The 17764-nt window shown below is 40.9% G+C and overlaps 1 protein-coding gene across 1 annotated transcript; it reads right to left on the reverse strand.

The window, feature by feature from the left end:
* Positions 1–1776: 1776 nt before the first annotated feature.
* On the reverse strand, positions 1777–11014 carry mppe1 (metallophosphoesterase 1). The gene is made up of 9 exons (XM_015956211.3): positions 10623–11014; positions 10408–10516; positions 9615–9718; positions 7516–7596; positions 6097–6205; positions 5790–5870; positions 2490–2612; positions 2235–2375; positions 1777–2157 (listed from the first exon to the last, which is right to left on the reverse strand). Exons 1-9 carry the CDS (start codon positions 10871–10873, stop codon positions 1975–1977), a joined length of 1182 nt encoding a protein of 393 aa, XP_015811697.1. The 5' UTR covers positions 10874–11014; the 3' UTR covers positions 1777–1974.
* Positions 11015–17764: the final 6750 nt, after the last annotated feature.

A 17764-nucleotide genomic window follows, 5' to 3' on the forward strand; every position in this document is an offset into this window, starting at 1 on the left:
TAAACATTGGAAATCTATTGAAAGTGTCCAAATTGCAACCTGGTGTTGTTTTTAATAGGAACCAACTTTTTTTTTTGTTTCTTTGGAGATGAAGTGTGTCTGAGATCTGTACCGACGTGCGTGCCTGTGCACATGTGTACATAAGACAAACATAGACTCAGACGCATTATGTGTGCAAGGGTGAGTGCGTGTTGTGTGTAAAATTTTATAAATGTACGTACATGTAAATTTATAGGTCTATATAAATATATATGTACAATTATACATGTTTAATTATGTGTGTGCCTAGGTGTACATACCTATGTATGTATACAGTAAATATGTATACATACACACATAGGAAAGCATGTTTAGGATGGAGGTGAATAAATGAGCGTGCAATATTAGTAATTTTTGGTCCTTTGGAGCCATATTTAATGGCACAGGCACTATGAATGTGTGAGCAGCACCCAACAAGACGAGCTCTTTTCCTTGTACAAACAGCATCAGCCTTTTCTTCTGCTACAGTACACGTCTATCCCCGAAAGAGAGTGAACTGACTGGAGGTGCAAAAGCCTTGTTTGGCCTGGGAGGATGATTAAATGACGTTTTTATTTTCTTTAAATAAAGAGGCACATTAGAGGACTTTGCTTTATTTCCATCTTGGTGTCCAGTCGTGTTCATGTTTCATTTAAATGGTTATTTTTTTGTGTGCTTTTTGTTTTCCCACAATTTAAAAACATAAAATGTGAAGATTGAACTTAACTGTTCTGCTTAGGTGTTCGTTGCCAAACTGTCCTGAATTTCTGGGACATTTTAATCCGACCGTTATTAATGTGTTTCTGTAACAGCTTTGAGGTTTATTTTTCTGCCATTAAAAAGCCAAAAATTTGTGGAACTATGATCTAAACGAAGATCTTAATTATAGAATAAAAAAAAAATGTTTTTAAATATGCACATTTCACATGAGACATTTGCCCTTTCACAAACATCCTTTTTTTTAAATATAAAATATTTTCTAACTGGAAACAGGTTTGTTTTAACTAAAGCAAAGCTGATTTTATTTAAATCTGTATTTTCTTTCTTTGAGGAGCCAAAGTGACTTGAGTTTAGACTTTTTGTTGTTTTTGGTCACCATTCTACTCTCCGTCTCTTTAAGGACATCATACCACTCAAAATATGCAATTCTTGTTTGTCTTCGGATTTTTACGACGTAAATTTGCAAAGTTTCTAATTTAAATCTAAAACGATAGAGAATCAGACACATTTTGATATAAATTAGGAAAACTCAAATATTTCAAATTAATCTCATTTAGAAAATAAGTCTTAAACAATCATATAGTTTTATAGGAAAAATTATCAGGAATAATTATTCATCCCAAAGCAGAACAAATTCTAGAAAGTTCTGAAAGGACGTTAAATAAATTTGGAAGTTCCTGCAAATAATCAGCTAAAGAAAAACGTGTGGGGTTAATGCAAACTTTACATGAATTCATTATCAGGAAAAAAAACTTTAGAAATAAATGATTTAGTTTGTGTTTGCCTCATTTATCCACCAGAAAACTTTTATTTACACTTCATTAAACAATTTTGCTCTAAAAGATAATAAATAATGTCCAATACGCATCATTAAAAACAACGAGAAGCGGTGAAATGACATCAAAAAACGTATAAATAAAAGGTGCTCAGAGATGGTGTGTGTGCATTTACAGGTAACATCAGAAGGTGGGACAAGAAGCACCTCAGACTCGCCACCAGAGATTAGACCAGGAAGTATTTACACACGTTTGTCCGACTCGCTGCAAGTGGTTTTTCCCCAAAAATCCCAACCTCAAATTGTTTTTAACACTGGTGATTTGTCACCATCGGGCTCCCGTCATCAATGCCAGCACTGATCTTCTAAAAACATTTAAAACGTGTTCCCTGACTGAACACCACACAGGTAGAAGTCCTTTACCAGCTCCATAAAACAAGGTGCACTCTGGGTAATGTGGTTCACAGAGACTTGTGCTTCCCCAGCAGGCAGAGGCTGAGCTGCATCAAGCCCTTCATCCACAGGCAGTGAGCCAAGAGGAGCAGCAGCAGGCAGGCTCCAGCCGAGCAGTAAACCCCGATCACCGTGCTCTCCTCCGGCATGAAGCACTTGGAAAGGGTGTAGCTGCTGGGTGACACCGATGCCTGAGGACACGATGGGGATGGGGGTATTAGAGACCAGATTCTGCCACATAAACCATGGGCTCGATGCTTCCACTCACCAGGATGAAGCTGGGATTATTCCTGTTTCTCCAACTGAAAGATGGCACGCTGATCTCTGGGTACTTGTTGTCATGGAGAACCTCACATCCGCTGTGGGTGTGTCCGCTCAGGATGAGGCGGGGCTTAAACCACTGCAGCAGCTGAGGAGAAAACCCGCTTCAGGAGCTGCTCCCTTACATCACAGTTTCATCACTCCTTCACTACATGTAGAGGGAGATTTTTTTGGGGGGTGGGGGGTGGGGCTGAAAACTCACCCGCTGAGAGGCCTCCTTGGACAGCACGTCATACTTCTCTCTGAACAGCAGGTGGCGTTCTTCCGGCGGTGCAGCATCCTGTCCTGTGCAGCTGGCGTCGCTCACTCTGTACAGAGGGTAGTGCTGGAGAGCAGCACACATGGAGTCACAATATTATCTCAGAAACCAATAAAGAGGTTCTGGCTCGGAAGAGAGCCTGGAACCAGAATTAGAACAAAAAAAGTGCATCCGTATTTGTGTTTAAACTAAATGATGATGAACGATTATTGTTTCAAAATGATGAAACTTAAAATATCCTCCTTTTCTCTGAAGTTTAACATCAGCTACTGACTCTAAAGTTCTGACCTTCAGCTTCAAGTAACAAAATCAGAGCTTAATCAGCGCCTGCAGGTTTAATGAAGATTATTAAAATATATAAACATCTGCTCAACATTATTGAGCTAAACTAATTTAATTATTCCCATCAAAAGACTGGATTTGGATAATATGATCTGACATAATAATCAATTTCCACCTCATTAAAACCATCATTCATTTAAATGTCCTGAATTAGGAATAAAAATAGTGCTTCACTTTAATCTGATGTTTATTCTCGTATCTTTAAAACAAATAATAGATTAATTTACTGTTTTACAACTTGGGTTTGGTTTAAGGCGTATAAATCTATGATAGGAAAATGTAAAAACTGGATCCACCAAGTCGAAGTGAGTTCTGCGAGTCACAAAATGACACAATGGACAAACAAAAGGCAGGAGAGTGCAGGTGTGGGAAAATTAAAATCCCAGGATTGTAACAGATCCACAGACTGCAGCACAGGTGCAAAGGAAGAACTAGAGAGCTGACTGATGAGAGGTAAAACAGTGGAGACTAAAGCAAGAGGCGGATAAAAACGGGAAGGAGGCTGATTTTTAATCCTCAGGCTCTTCTTTAAGTGATGATCAGCAGATGTGAAAACTCATAAAAGTTTTTTGACAGAATTCAGATGAGAAACAACCCAGTTAGCAGGTCAGAGGTCATGACAGGACAATTAGTTTTTGTTTGGAAAACTTTCTCCATCTACACTTTCCGGCTCCTCCTGGGGATCCCAAGGCGTTCCCACGCCAGAGGATTTAGTCCTTCTGTGGGTCCAGGATCTGCCCAGAGGTTTACTCCCAAACCACCGGCGGCCCTACCCTGAGCTCCCCCCTACAAGATGGAGCTTGTTGTTTATCTCCAAGACCAGGTTCACATGGTAAGACAATTCTGCTGATTCTCACCTTCTGAAGACCTTCAGGATGGGCCTGATTACTGTAGTGGCTCTAAAGATCATTTTATCAGATATTTCTGCTGTGTGTAGTGTCTTAGGAACACTGGTCTGCTTAGAAATACTTTGGGATCACGCCAATCATAAATTGGGGTGTGCTGCCTGCTGAATGTGACTCGTAGACAGAAGAGTGTTGCATGCTCCTCCTCTGCCATTTTTTTACTTTGAAGGCTCATTTGATCTTGTGAGCTTTCCCATCTGATCAGAAAATGCCCATAAATTAAATTAGTTTAGGTGGTGTCGTTTTTGCCATCTTGCTGCTCATCACTAGCCTAGAAATCTAGACGGGCAGTAGCAGAAGCAAAATGAATTTACTCTGCATGTCGGTCTAACCACGCTAAATTAGAACCTAAGCAGCCCAGACCAGTATTGTGGCTTGCCAATCACAGCGCTCAAACGGTTTGGGGGGCCAATCACAGCGCTCGAATGGTTTGGGGGGCCAATCACAGCACTCTTATCAGTTTGGTTGGCAGGATGTTACTGTGACTGAGTAAAACTAAGATGGCAACGGCTCATTTGAAACGGCTTTGGCATCAACTTTGGACTATTTTGACATGAGATTTTCTTTGAGTCAAGAGCAGATAGATGTACTTAAAGGTGCAGTGCGTAAGAATAAAGCAAGATTCCCCTGGTGGAAGGAATGTTCTGTACTGAAACAAATTTTATTCTCAGCCGGCTGTGGAGATTTGTCAGTTTTTCTCCTTTCAAAATAAAGGAAAAAGGGACGTAGCTACTTTTTACCATCAGTGAGTGTAAGGTTGTCGTGTCTCCTGCAATCTAACGCTGCAGAGCCGGCATTTTTAACTCGACCACGGCCGGCAAAAAGCTCCAGCATTGTTTAAAGAATTGATGGCAGTAATGAGAGCGAACCAAAAGTTCTTTCTTGTACCCCCTAAGAAGACCTGGCCTCTTTTTGTTTTACTCTAATATTGGGTGAAGAAAGCCAGAGGCTAACATTGAGCTAACAATGCTAACGGTAAACCTAGAAGCAAATAGTCGGCTCTAACAATATCTCATGCTACTTTTTGAGTTAACAACATCTCAATATTACAGTGAATGGGTCAAATGTGGCATTTTACTTCCTCAAATTAGTAATTCAGAGCAATAGCAGCAAGCAACTGGCAGGCAGACGGTAAAAACAACACTTCCTCTATGCCTGAGGCATATTACCTTTAATAAGGGTAGTGAGTGCTCCCTACTATAAAAGAGTGCTAACACCAGATATGACGTGTTCATCTACTTATCAACTTACTGTAAATGACTCATCTTTGCTTGTTATCTAGAATCTTCTGGTGCTGATTCGTCTCTGGCAACAGCCATGAAACTCAGAACAGGAGTGAGAGACTGCAGTAACCAAATTTGACCATAGGATGTTACCTTACTCTAAGCTAACACACTGTAAAAGCTTTATTTAGAAAAAAGGATGTATTTGCATCTTCAAGAGTGTATGGCGAACTGCCCCGTTGACTGACATCCATACGCCACGTTGTTTGTTATCCAGTGGCAAGCAGAGACTGTTTGTAAGACAACCACACAGTAGATCCCACCCCACCACTGAGATCTGTCTGTGGGTCGTGGCCAGACTATATAGTCACGTATATAGGATGGCTTGCCAGGCTAGCACACCACACACAACAGGACCAAAACTCATATTTACAGGATTTTCTTTTCACCACGTGTGGTCTCTTGTGTGGAAAGTCATCCGACAGATCCCGCTAGAATCCAAGATCTCGTTCATGATCTGAATTGTGTGACTGTAGTTGAGGATTGGGACAGAGCTGGTCTGGTAAGTCAGGAATAAACTCATCCTGCTGCATCTTAGCAGAAGAAACGCTGCCGTGACAAACTCATTAAAGACATTTTATCCTACAAGGCCGAGTGTGACGTTGCCACAGAAGCCATAAAGGCAGCAGAAAGTTCTGTGAGAAGAATCCTAAAACATTCACATCCGTGCAGAAATGGTACTAAAAGGTCCAGTCTGTAAACATCCAGCTCACCTGTAACATGATGGGGGCTGTGGGGGGGTAGGTCTGTGAGCCTTCACAGTTCTCCGTCCCTTCGCTGTTGGACTGAGAGCTCTGCACGAGATAAAACCTCCATCAGCCAAAGATAAACATTTTCACATTTATATCAGACTGTTTCTGACTGATGCCGTGGAAAAATGAGCCAAACACCTCGGCTACGGCCACAAGCTGATTTACTGGGAGTTTCTTATTTCTGTTCACACTTCTGGCACGTCGGCAGCAGAGTGCAAGCCGGGCGTAGACATGTGAAGAGTGTGATTTCCTGGAATTTTCTCCGCACCTGAAAGGAACAGTTGAGGTCTCTGGAGAGTTTGATCAGCTCTTTTTCTACCGACTGGCAGATGGGACAGCCGTCCCCATGCAGGGCGACGCTGTTCACCAGCAGGAAGCTGCAGGGTGGAGAAAACCAGAGAGATTCGGCTGAAGCAAAGCAACAGATGCATCCTGACACAAAGATTTTATTCTGGAGAATTTTGGACAAACGATGACGGCAGATTAGAATAAATAAGTTCCCACTAAATGCTTTTTAAAATCATTAATAATGGGAAGTAGCAGCCAGGAGCTGCTGGCCAGATTTAACTGAGCTCTATGAAAAAGGAAGAGCTTTGGCAGTTAGCTGGTCTGGAGCATACAGTTGTGTGTTAACACAAGGAAAGACCAAACTGTTATGAATCTGGAAAGGGTTAAAGGTTATTTCCAGAAAATCTGACATCAATCGTTCTACAGATTGAAACAATATTAAAATAATTACTACGTTATCCCAGGAGTGGACGGTACGTCAGGCTGAGAGAAACGCTCCAGGTCAGACTCTGGTTAAAGGTCATGACAGGAGAATCGGAAAAAAAGAGAACTTGTTTTGAAAGAGCTGCAGGAGAAAGTTTTACCCCACAAGATGTCAGAAACGAGACCAAAGTAGATAAACGTACCCATAATGCACAGCGCCAAGTTTGGAGAAAGCCAAACACAACAAACCAGCTAGGGATGGAGGAAAGTATCGTGATATTTCATGTTATGATACTGAATCAACATTTAAGACCAGTGTATGGATTTAATGAAGAATTTACAAGCAAACTTTACGATATTTTCTTGTGTGGTGCAATTCACACTCCTACTGCTAGGTGGCAGCAGCTGTTACGCCTTTGTGACAGAACAAGATCTCTTGATAGAGCTGGATGTGTCTTGAAAGTGTCTGGCCTGAGATTTTAAATGAAATTCTGTCTTGAAAATTGCAATTTTCGTTCGGCTTTTAGGACCACGATATATTGTACCGTTTTCCCATGTTAGGATTTATATCATGTCCCCAGATTCTTGCATATGCACACCCTAGTGTCAGCACAGACTCCAGCCATCAGCAGGGTGGTTTCGGCTAATACGAGTACGTCTGAGAGCTGAAAATCGATTCAACTAGATCATGAAACAGAACAATGAACCCAATCAGGTGCTGCAACGGTCAGAACACCAGATCAGAACCGGCTGTTGAGATTTCTCCCCCCCGTTGCTACGGAGCGTTGCTGAAATGCTGTGGTGGAGCTTACCATGACTACCTGACTAAAGCAGAAACTGGGATGTGTAGTTTTGTTCTATTAGCACACAGCTCTGACCTGAGTCAGCATAAAAGCACCCCCCCCCCCCCAAAGCCTGCTGAGTCACACGTTTGTCCTGCATCCCTTTGTGCACACTGCATCCTCCCCTCACTCACTTCACTCCCTTCGTTGTGACAATCCTGGTGGAGGAGGCGTTGAAGACCTTCTCGAAGCGCTGCAGCTTGAACCAGTCCATCCTACGGAGGGGACACACGAGGCGACAGTCACACACACACACACAAAAAACCTGCTGCTCCGTCTGTCACGTCTGTCCGTTGCACGGCGTTGCATAACAGCTCACTTCCTGCTGGATCGAATTAAGGCACGCAAGATCGGCCAACATAATCCCACCTCTCTGAAATGCTGCATCAAATTTTAAACACTGGGATGATTTTTCAAGATCAAACTGAAACGAGAGAAAACGGCTACAATAGACTGAGAACAAGGTAAACACAACCTCTCTGAAATATAATGCAATCTGTCACAACAACAAACTGGTAAAGGACATTCATGATGAATTATAAACTCAGATACAAACATTAAAATCAGTTTTCTCCTTTTTTTTATTGTGAAACGTTATCATAAATACTACATTTTTTATTTAGTAGGTTTACAGTTCTTAAAAGAATTTTAACAATATTTCTTATTAATAACATATTCAAACTCTGGATTCTAAAATATTTAACCCTAAAAGAGTTTCTACATAAGTAAAAAGATTAGTGGACTTCAAAAACGAGGTTACACAAACCTATTTCGTTGTTCATTTCTTCCTATTGGATTTTTAATGAAACACCGAAACTGGAAGTTTGCTTGAAGTGTTAAAAGAAAAGTGAAAACATGCTCTAAAGAGCTGTGAATTTGACTAATTAAAATGTGGTTAAAAGGTGTCAAAGTTGAGAATCTCAATTTAAAGCTTTTTTTTTTTTTTCTCAAAATGGTCAATAAAAAACAGGCAGAAAAATACTTTTACTGGCAGCAAATACCATTTAAACTAGCTCAGTGGCCTAGTGGTAGAGTGTCCGCCCTGGGACTGGGAGATCGGATTTCAAATCCCGGTCGGGTCACACCAAAGACCTTAAGAATGGGACCCAATGCCTCCCTGTTTGACACTCCGCTTTAAGAGGCTGGATTGGGGGGCTAAACCACCAAATAGTTCCTGAGCACGGCCACATCTGCAGCTCACCGCTCCCCACGGGGATGGGTCAAATGCAAAGGACAATTTTCACCTATGGGACTTTAATTTAATATTGAATCTTAGAATGAATCAATATAAGCAAAAAAGTAAAGCATCATTTCTTGGATTATCGCTCATTTCTATAAAAGTTCAGACAGGAAGTGAAACACAAACTGGGGCATTTCCTGTTATTTTGATTCCAACAGCAATCCTACAGAGTTCATTTGACACCTGTTAGCCAGTTAGCTTAATTACCAGCAAGTGAGAAACAATGTGTTGAATAATTGAGAATTACCTCCAAGGTAACGATTGGGAGGGATTTACGAAGGCACTCTACACAGCTAACAGGTGGGATTTCATTATAAATCACCAACTGTCTTTTTTTTTTTAGACCAATCCAGACTACAGACACAAGGCTTTAAAGCTGCTTTTTAACAAAACTGATGCAGAACATTTTAAAGCCTGGATAAAGTTTGGGCTGCATTCCATTTAGGAAATGCTCTGCTCCTTTCAGCAATTTGAGAGAACGTGCACAGCTGCAGGAGAGCGACTGGCAGTCCTCGTTAGCACCTGTGTTTTCTCCATCTGCTGTGGAACATGAAGGTGCAGTCATACATTGATGCATTATTTAAATAAACTATAATTATGTAAGATTTTTTTAGATAAATCCCTTTTGTGCAGCGGGGTGGCTGATGTCACACAACCCATAGGTCTCCTGTTAAATATAAATCAGTCGTTTATTTGTTGATCCAGTGGGTCAGCCTTTTCTCCCACACCTATCTCCTTGTTATCTAGCTGAATTCCACCCGGCCGGCTCACGTGTTAAATATTTCTGTAGAGGTTACATAAGGTGGACAAACCGGTTCGGTCTCCTTTTCTGCATTGAAGCAGAACGAGGTGTTTGTTTCTGTAAATAGTGACACTAAGAAAGCCAACGCAGCCAAGTGGATTAAAAAAAAGGTTCATCAGAATGTTTGGATGCTTTCTTCCCTCTAAAGGTAACAAAAGAGGGGAGAGGCAAAGGATTAGGTTTGTTCTTACTCATAATGGAAGCCGATGTCATGATTGCCAACCAGTACGACCAGTTCTGTGTCGGGGGAGTGTCTGAACATCCTGTGGAACCGGCGCACGTCGTCCTCCCAGTGCTGCAGACAGAGTCGAGGTTTGAGACCAGATCAGGCAAAAACTGATAATCTCATATGCTTTGTTTCCTTTTAAGATGACTTTGTTTAGAGTTTTGGCTGAATAAACACACAAAACAAATTTAGAGGATTGTTTGCTGTCACAATATCAAGAATCCTCGTAAAAAAGTTCAAAAACAAGCTCAGAATCCAGTCCCGACACTTTGAGGTTTTTGTGTTTCAGGATCTGAAGCTTCACATCATTTTCTAAGTTTGAATTACCAAATGCACATTTTCTGTTTACATTTCTGATTTACCACCTGATTATTTTTCATAACCCAACTCACTATCTTTTTCTTTTAAAACGCCAAATTGTGAGATTATATCAGAAGTTTTGATGCTTTAAGGTTTCATTTTTGAGTGTTGATGATTGATCCAAACATCAGAACCAGAGGGATTCAGGCAGTTTGTGTTATTTTGTTCCTTTCTTTTGTAAAATAAGTGAAGCAGTCAGCCTGCAGGAACATAAATCGGTGGATTTATTTAGTTTTTCTTATTCATCACCCGGATTGGCTCAGTTGACAACACGGTGCAGATGTTTACACCAGACGGTGAAGTGCTGATTAGACCCGGCCTGCGTCTCCGCAGCAGACCCGAGCCCCATCACAAGCATCCCGAGCAGACAAGACGACAAAGGAGGAAAACGGCGTTACCTTCTGCGAGCTCCACTTGCCTTCGTCGAAGATGTCCCCGAGAATGAAGACGATTTCTGGTTTAAGGAGCCACAGCGCGGTCTGGAAAGCCCTCTCCATCTGCCATTCCCTGCATTTTAGACGCAACAAGACAGCTTTGTTTATTTGTTGTTGCTTTTGTTTACAATCACGCCCGCAGAGCCCGACATGATTATTAAGAGAAACGAACCGGTTACCTCCTCAGCTTGTCGAACCAGTGTCCCCCCACGGCTCCGAGGAGGTGCGTGTCCGACAGAACCATGGCGTGGACCGGTGAGTCCACCGGCTGCCCGTCCATACCCTCTCCGCCCCAGGCATGGCTGAGCTTCGGCCAAGCGCACCTGAAGATGGCCGGGAAGTAGATGAGATACTCGCAGAAGAAGAACGCGCCCCCGACCACCACGATTAGCAGCACAGCGACCACCGATTTGACGCTAAACCGCGGCATTTCTGTGTTATTCGGCGTTTGGGATGCCCTGAACTGGCGCACTGGCGGTGATGGAGCGACGCATGAGGCATCTTCTACCTCCCTTGGTCCCGACCTGGAGGTTCAGGTCTCCGGTCGCGTGGTGCTCATGGTTACACTGCACGAGGCGTCAGATCAGAAAAATAAAACCAGGCTGGTCCGGTCGAGTTCGGAGGATCCAACAGAGGGAGGTGATGAAAGTTTAACACGGCCTCTGCCGCCTTTTCTGTCGGAGGAAGGAAGCAGCGCCGAGCATCCGCGAGCCGCCGTGTAGGCTCAACGGTCAAGCTAGAAACAACACTTCCGGAACGGGTTTTCAAAAAATAAAACAACAAAACGCTAACCTTTTCACGTAGGCCTACTTGGCAATCAAATCGTTTTATTTTGAAGGTTTATTTACCTCGATGCTGAATCAATTATTTTCACTAAAATTCAACCAAAATACTTCTGTAGGAGCCATAATATTTCTTGGTGAGTTGATTACTGGGTTTCCATTTTTATTTCCCCTTTTGTTGTCAATAAGAAGAAGAAGAAGAAGAAAATATAATTTCTATAAGGGTCACGTGGGTGTGGGTGGTCTGAATTAAAGGGAGCCGTCATTCTGTCACCGGGTGATTTTGACAGCCAGGAGGACTGGGCAGCCGTAGTTTTTGTTGACCGCAAATGGTGGGCACTGCAGTGGATGTAAAATGCAAACGAGCTGTCTCTTTGAAACATCTGTAGTCTCATCTGCCATGATGCTGGATCATGATTTGCAACCATATCAAGAATTTCCCTTAAGTTGCCTTTGTTATTTGATTCCTCGACTCATTGTGTCCTCTCTGTGCTATGTTTTGCCAGGCTGTAAGCAAAATCACTTCAACTGTTTTGATATACTCACGATTTTCTTTAACCTTTTACTGTGTTCCTTGTTGAGTATATTAGCCAATGTTGTATTAGCTTCCACAGCCCTCTGGTAGTCCCACCACACTATCACTGAATCCTTTTGCCTTTCAGACTTTGCATGTACCAAAACACCCCCTCCTCTCTCAGTTGCTTTTTTCCAGTTCCTAAATCCACATGGTGAGTCAAACACACTTCCTGCGCTACATGGTGAGCTAAAATGTCTGCATGCATGACAATAAGTAGAGTCCATAGTAACAGAATATTCAACCCAAGGATGACTTTCATACCAGCCTTGCTGAAAGCTGCGTCTTCTGTCTCCTATTAATGTCACTGGAAATGTCCTCAAATGAGGCTGAGTAGGTGGGTCATCCTTACACTTGCTGATATCTGAAAAAAATAAATGTTAGCATGAACATAAAAGTCATAATTAGTTAATTCAGAGTCTTATTTTATCTATTTATTAAATATAAACCACAGAAATTTTGGTCCAGAGTCAGCATGCCTCAAATGCATTTTACACACAATATGAGCTGCAATCACAGAGGGGGTTGTTCAACACCCACAAACCTGACGGTAGTGTTCACGGTGCACATGACAGAAGATGTCCCTCTTTTTGCTCCTCACTCTCTCCCTCACAGCCTACATCTTCCTCCTCACTCTCAGGTGGACAGTCTCTGACCTCTCTGGTTCCTCTCCAACCAACTCCTCCTTCTCTCTTTCATCCTGCTTCTCAGCTCCCTCGTGACTTTCATCCTCTCTCTGTCTACGCTGTTCTTTATTACCAGTGGCAAAAACGACAAAATGTCCGTTTTCTTTTCATGGCCGCTGATGCTTCCAGTCAGTGCTACGAGAAAGTCATAGATAAATGAATACTGTTATCTAATCTCAACGTGTCTAAGGCTTAAAATGCAGCAACTTCATTTTTATTTTACAGTTGTAAAACCTGGGCCCAATCTGTGCCTCTTTGCTACAACGTCATTTGTAAACTGCTTCACTTCTTGTCAGACTATTTCTGGATTAGTGACATATTTTGAAGGTCAGTGTCCATAAACAAAGCACTTTCGTTACTGACGTCATTGAGTTAATTATTTGTTAATTTATGCAAAGTCAGAAAGAGCTCCATTAAAAAAAAATAAATAAATAAATAAAAAATTTAAAAAAGCCCAGCACAGGTTACTGACATACAACTCAGGGAATGTTCATAGAAAAATAACAAGATTTTTTTCCCTGATTGGAATAAAATCTGCCTACCAATTTTCTTGTATTTGTACCTCAATGAACAGTTTGTACTGTTCGCACAAATAAATAGTATAATGTGCCATCTAGAGAATAACTGGCATGATTCATATAAGTAGCTACTTATGTCTACAAATCAATGGAGTCATTGTTTTTTTCTTTCATTCAGAAAACTTTTATCTTTAAATTATTGTGGAAGTAGTTTTTTAGAGGCTTTTATTTTTTGTTTTATTAGTAAAATATTAAAAAAAAACTTCAGTTGACTATAAACTGATGCAATCTAAAAGAAAATGCAAAAAAACTCAAAATAAAGAGTAGCAAATTAGAGCAGGATTAAATTTTACAGCTACTTCATGATATTCCGATTCATAAAATGCTTCTCATAATCCACATTTTGTTTGCAGAGCGTTGGTATTTTATTTTGACAGCGAAAGCTACTTCCTGTTATGTTAGTATTAACATGCTGGTGTTTGACTGTGAGGCTAGAGTGACCAAAAATAAGCTAAAGCTTATTTAAAAATGTAAACACAAGTCCTAATCGAATAAAATATTCTTTTAATCGACAATTATCTGATCAGAGATCAGTAAACTGAAAAAATGCCCAGATAGAAAGGAGACAGCAGCTATGGAACAAATGAGATTAAGTGATTTAGAGAATAAATCTAATCAGCTTCAGACTGTTTGAGTGCAGCTCTTTGTGTCTAATGATCTTCCTCTAATTATGCCGGAATGTTTAACTAGTCGGTTTGGTGGCATGGTTCCTATTACCAGTTAAAAAAAGGAAGTAGATTAATCAGATCTGCACAAATCTTGTACACAAGCTGGGTGGAAACGGCTAGGATCAGAGCAGCAGCACAAAGAGGCTCTGAAGCAGAATTACTGGAGGGAACGCTCCTCGTGACTGGAGTGGGATCACGAACACTCAGTTTGGTTTTTGAAAAGGGTGTTGACGTTAAACGGCTCCTCTCCAGATGTGCAGAATCTCAGCTGCAGACTCCTCATGTTGCAGGATCTCGGCACAAATACATCTACTCTCTTAATCTTTATAAAATTCAAATCATTTAAAAGTTTTATCGCAAAAGTGCAGTCGGCATATTTTAAGTCTTGAAACATTCAACGTTATGTCCAGGAGAAAAGGTAAATCAGTGTTTTAGATCCTTTGAATAAAAGGTTTCTTGTGGTGGTTGAATCTTCTAGAACAGGGGTGCCCAATCCTGGTCCTGAAGGGTCCAGCATGTTGTAGTTGTTTCCCTGCTTCAACCTGCCCTTATTTCAATCAGCTGGTGATTAAAGTGATGGTGTGTATTTCCCCTGGCGATAGGGGGCAGTATATACATAAATCGTTACAAGCAAGCAGTATTTTTTTTGTTCAAGTAAGAACTTACTAACGGATCGCTATTAGGGTCAACCTCATCGGTCAACCTCCAGCAAAATGACATCACATCACTCCCTTTGACACTGGCCACGAGTGAAGAACAACGTTTATGAATGGGGAAAGTTCTGTTTGTTTTGTTTGTCACAAATCAGTGAACATGTTTTTGTCCTCACGGTCTCTCGTAAAAGGAAACATGGCATCTAATTTGGCATTGCCCTGACCCGCTCCCATGTATTTTAGACCTGATTTTTATGGTTATATGTTATGAAACTGCCAATATTTTTCAATAACTGGGTTCCATTAAATTGTCAACAACGTTTTATTGGATATTTCCAGAGATTAACGATAAAAACTACAGATTGTTCCTTAAACAGACTTTAGAATTTGACCTGCTGCATGGGTGATTCAACCCTTGAATTAGGTGTGTTTCTGGGGCAGGGAAACAACTAAACTGCCCTCTGTCCAGGAACTGTACATCAGCAGGACCAGGAAAAAGGCAGTGAATATTGTCCAAGATGCCACACATCCTGCATCTACTCTCTTCCATCTCCTCCCATCTGGCAGACGCTATAGATCACTGTACACAAAAACTACCAGACACAAGAACAGTTTCTTTCCTTCAGCCATTTCTCTCCTGAATCTGTAGATTCTTTTACCATCCTTTTACTATAGTTTTTAATACTTAATCAGTATGCTTATGGATATGTGTGTGTGTGTGTGTGTGTGTGCGTGTGTGTGTGTGTGTGTGCGTGCGTGTGTGTGTGGGTATGTATATATGTATATAGGTGTGTGCGTAAATGAACATGTGTGTGGGTATACATGTTCTTATGTGTTTTTAGGTATTTTTATTCTTCATTTATTATGGTTGTTGTATGTTTTAGAGAGCGAACATCTACCGAAGACAAATTCCTTGTAAATGTAATTTTACTTGGCCAATAAATCTGAAATCTGAATCTGAAATCTGAATCTGAAAACATGCTGGACACAAGCCCTCCAGGACCAGGATTGGGCACCCCTGTCAGCTGTTAAAATCCACTCCTGAAGGGTCCCAACCCACATGTTGTAGTGGTTTAGTTGCTCCAACACACCTGAATCAATGGTTGAATGACCTGTTTAGCAAGCAGAGAAGCTCTGCAGAAACCTTTGTTAGTTCCATCATCACTCGCTGGTGAAATTACATCTTCTCATTTGACTGGGTCTCCTATAGTCCCAGGGTGGACATCCCCATGGGGATGGGGCAGCACTGGCTGTGCTCTGGAACTATTTGATGGTTTAACCCAACTCCCCAATCCAACCCCTTAACCCTCTGGAGGCAGGCGTTGCAGATTTGCAACGTTAAAACCTATCTACCTGGTTACTCCACACACGTATTTCATAAGCATTTTTTATCTCAGAAGTACTCCTAAAGGACTTAGTTGTTCTTCCTTTTTTCAAAACTTATTTTGAGCCTGAGAGGGTTAAAGCTTAAGTAGGAAGGCATTGGGTCCCATTTTATACTTTGGTATGACCCAACTGATATTTGAACCCTATTCTCCTAGTCCCAAGGTGGACCACTCGTACCACTAGGTCACTGAGAAGGAGACACAAACACGGAGAGGCTGCTTTATAAAATCAGTTTAACAAAAATGTATGTCAGGGTCCTGAACAGGCGTGTTCAAGCTGAGAAATCTCTGAATTATTGAGATTTCTCTGCCTCAACAAATGATTTTAAACATTAGCTTTTTGAACGACTTCTACGGAGCTTGGTGACCTGCTGAAAACGCAAGAATCTGGTCCTCGAGGGCCACAAATGCATATGTTTCAGTTGTTTCCCTGCACCAACACACTTGGTTTGAGTGATTAACAGACTTTAGCAGAGCTGCTGAAGAGGTGATGCAATCATTGAAGCAGGTGTGTTGGAGCAGGAGAACAGCTAAAACATGCAGGTAGTGGCCCTTGAGGATGAGGAGTGAAATGTCCCACTCTAGAACTTCTTCAAAGGTTTTTTTCAGAGTGAGAAAATGACTTTTGAAGGAACTTATATGACATAATGGAAATCCTATCAAACACTCTGTGATCTTCCCAGTAAGTTCAAACGAACTGGTTTTTCTATTTTTCTAACGACAAAAGAAAAGTTCACTTCTCCTCTATGGAGCTTCCTCAATTCCAAATGAAAAACGCTGAGCTCCATGCTTTTAAATTGAAGTGAAAAAAATATATATATTATTTTTTTAACTGAGAAAAGCTCCAAGGATGACAAGTGAAAAAATCTTCAGAGAAGTTTTAAAAACGGGGACCCAGCTGTCTTTGTTCAGACTTGCTGGATCCCGGATGACCGGGTACCCTCAGTGGTTTCAGGTTTGGACAGTCCTGGTCCTCGAGGGCTGCCCACTATCCTGCATGTTTTAGTTGTTTCCCTACTTCAGCACTCCTGGATTTAATCAGCAGGTGATTAACAGGCTTCTGCAGAACTTGATGAGCTTCTAAACAGGTGATTCTAGTGAGTTGGAGCAGGGAAACAATTAAAACATGCTGGGTAGTGGCCATGCTGGGAGTATGGTTTTCATTCACTCTCCAGAGTTTTACTGAAATACATTTGGACTTCTATTCTGAATTATATTGAATTTGTCTCAAAGGTTCAATAGATTATTTAATTTCTGCAGGATTATTTGCTCTGATTGTTTCAGTAGAGGAAAAAAAGGCTTTTAAGTGAAAAGTGGAATACTTTTAAGATGTTACAGATATTTAACTGTGCTAGAGCACGTGTTCAGGAAGCTAGAGTTTGGTTTTTACTTAACTAGTGATTTCAAAACAGGATCCAAATGTTGAAAGCTTGTGGTACACAGATAAAACTCACGAGTTTTCAGTGTAGGCTTACTTTGTTTTAGCTTGGTGAATAAGAAGAGTTGTAGTTTATTCAACTTCACACATGGATTAAATTACATTTTTATAATTTCCATTTGGATTAGGGTTGCATGAAAAATCCTAAAAATATGTTGAATAAAAAAAAGTTGTAGGACTCATAAAGTTTTCTCCCTTTTTGTCACCATGTGGGTCTCTCCTGCCTAAACACTCCAAACGTTAAAAAAAACATGTTCATCAATTTTGTGTCGCATTAGGTTTTTGGAATTATGTGCCTAAAATAAGCTGTAAAAGAAATTACAGGTGAAACTCAAAAATTAGAATTATGATGCAAAAGTTGATTTCTTTCATTCATTTGATTTAAAAGGTTAAACTAATATATGAGATAGTTTTCCATGTAAAGCCAGATATTTCATGCCTTTATTTATTATAATTGTGATAATTATGGCTTACAGCTTATGAAAATCCAAAACTCTAAATCTCAGAAAGAATATTCACACTCTAATCAGCTAATGAATCAAAAACACCTGTAAAGG

Source organism: Nothobranchius furzeri, chromosome 11 (genome assembly GCF_043380555.1).
Source record: "Nothobranchius furzeri strain GRZ-AD chromosome 11, NfurGRZ-RIMD1, whole genome shotgun sequence".
Classification (NCBI taxonomy): Eukaryota; Metazoa; Chordata; class Actinopteri; order Cyprinodontiformes; family Nothobranchiidae; genus Nothobranchius; species Nothobranchius furzeri.

Bases quoted from the DNA above. Each gene is read 5' to 3' on its own strand.
- mppe1 (XM_015956211.3), bottom strand. From the start codon at position 10,873: ATGCCGCGGTTTAGCGTCAAATCGGTGGTCGCTGTGCTGCTAATCGTG. The intron at 6,206-7,515 runs GTGAGTGAGGGG...TCCACCCTGCAG, and splicing joins GTCACAACGAAGGGAGTGAA to CTTCCTGCTGGTGAACAGCG. The intron at 5,871-6,096 runs GTGCGGAGAAAA...TATCTCGTGCAG, and splicing joins ACCTCAACTGTTCCTTTCAG to AGCTCTCAGTCCAACAGCGA.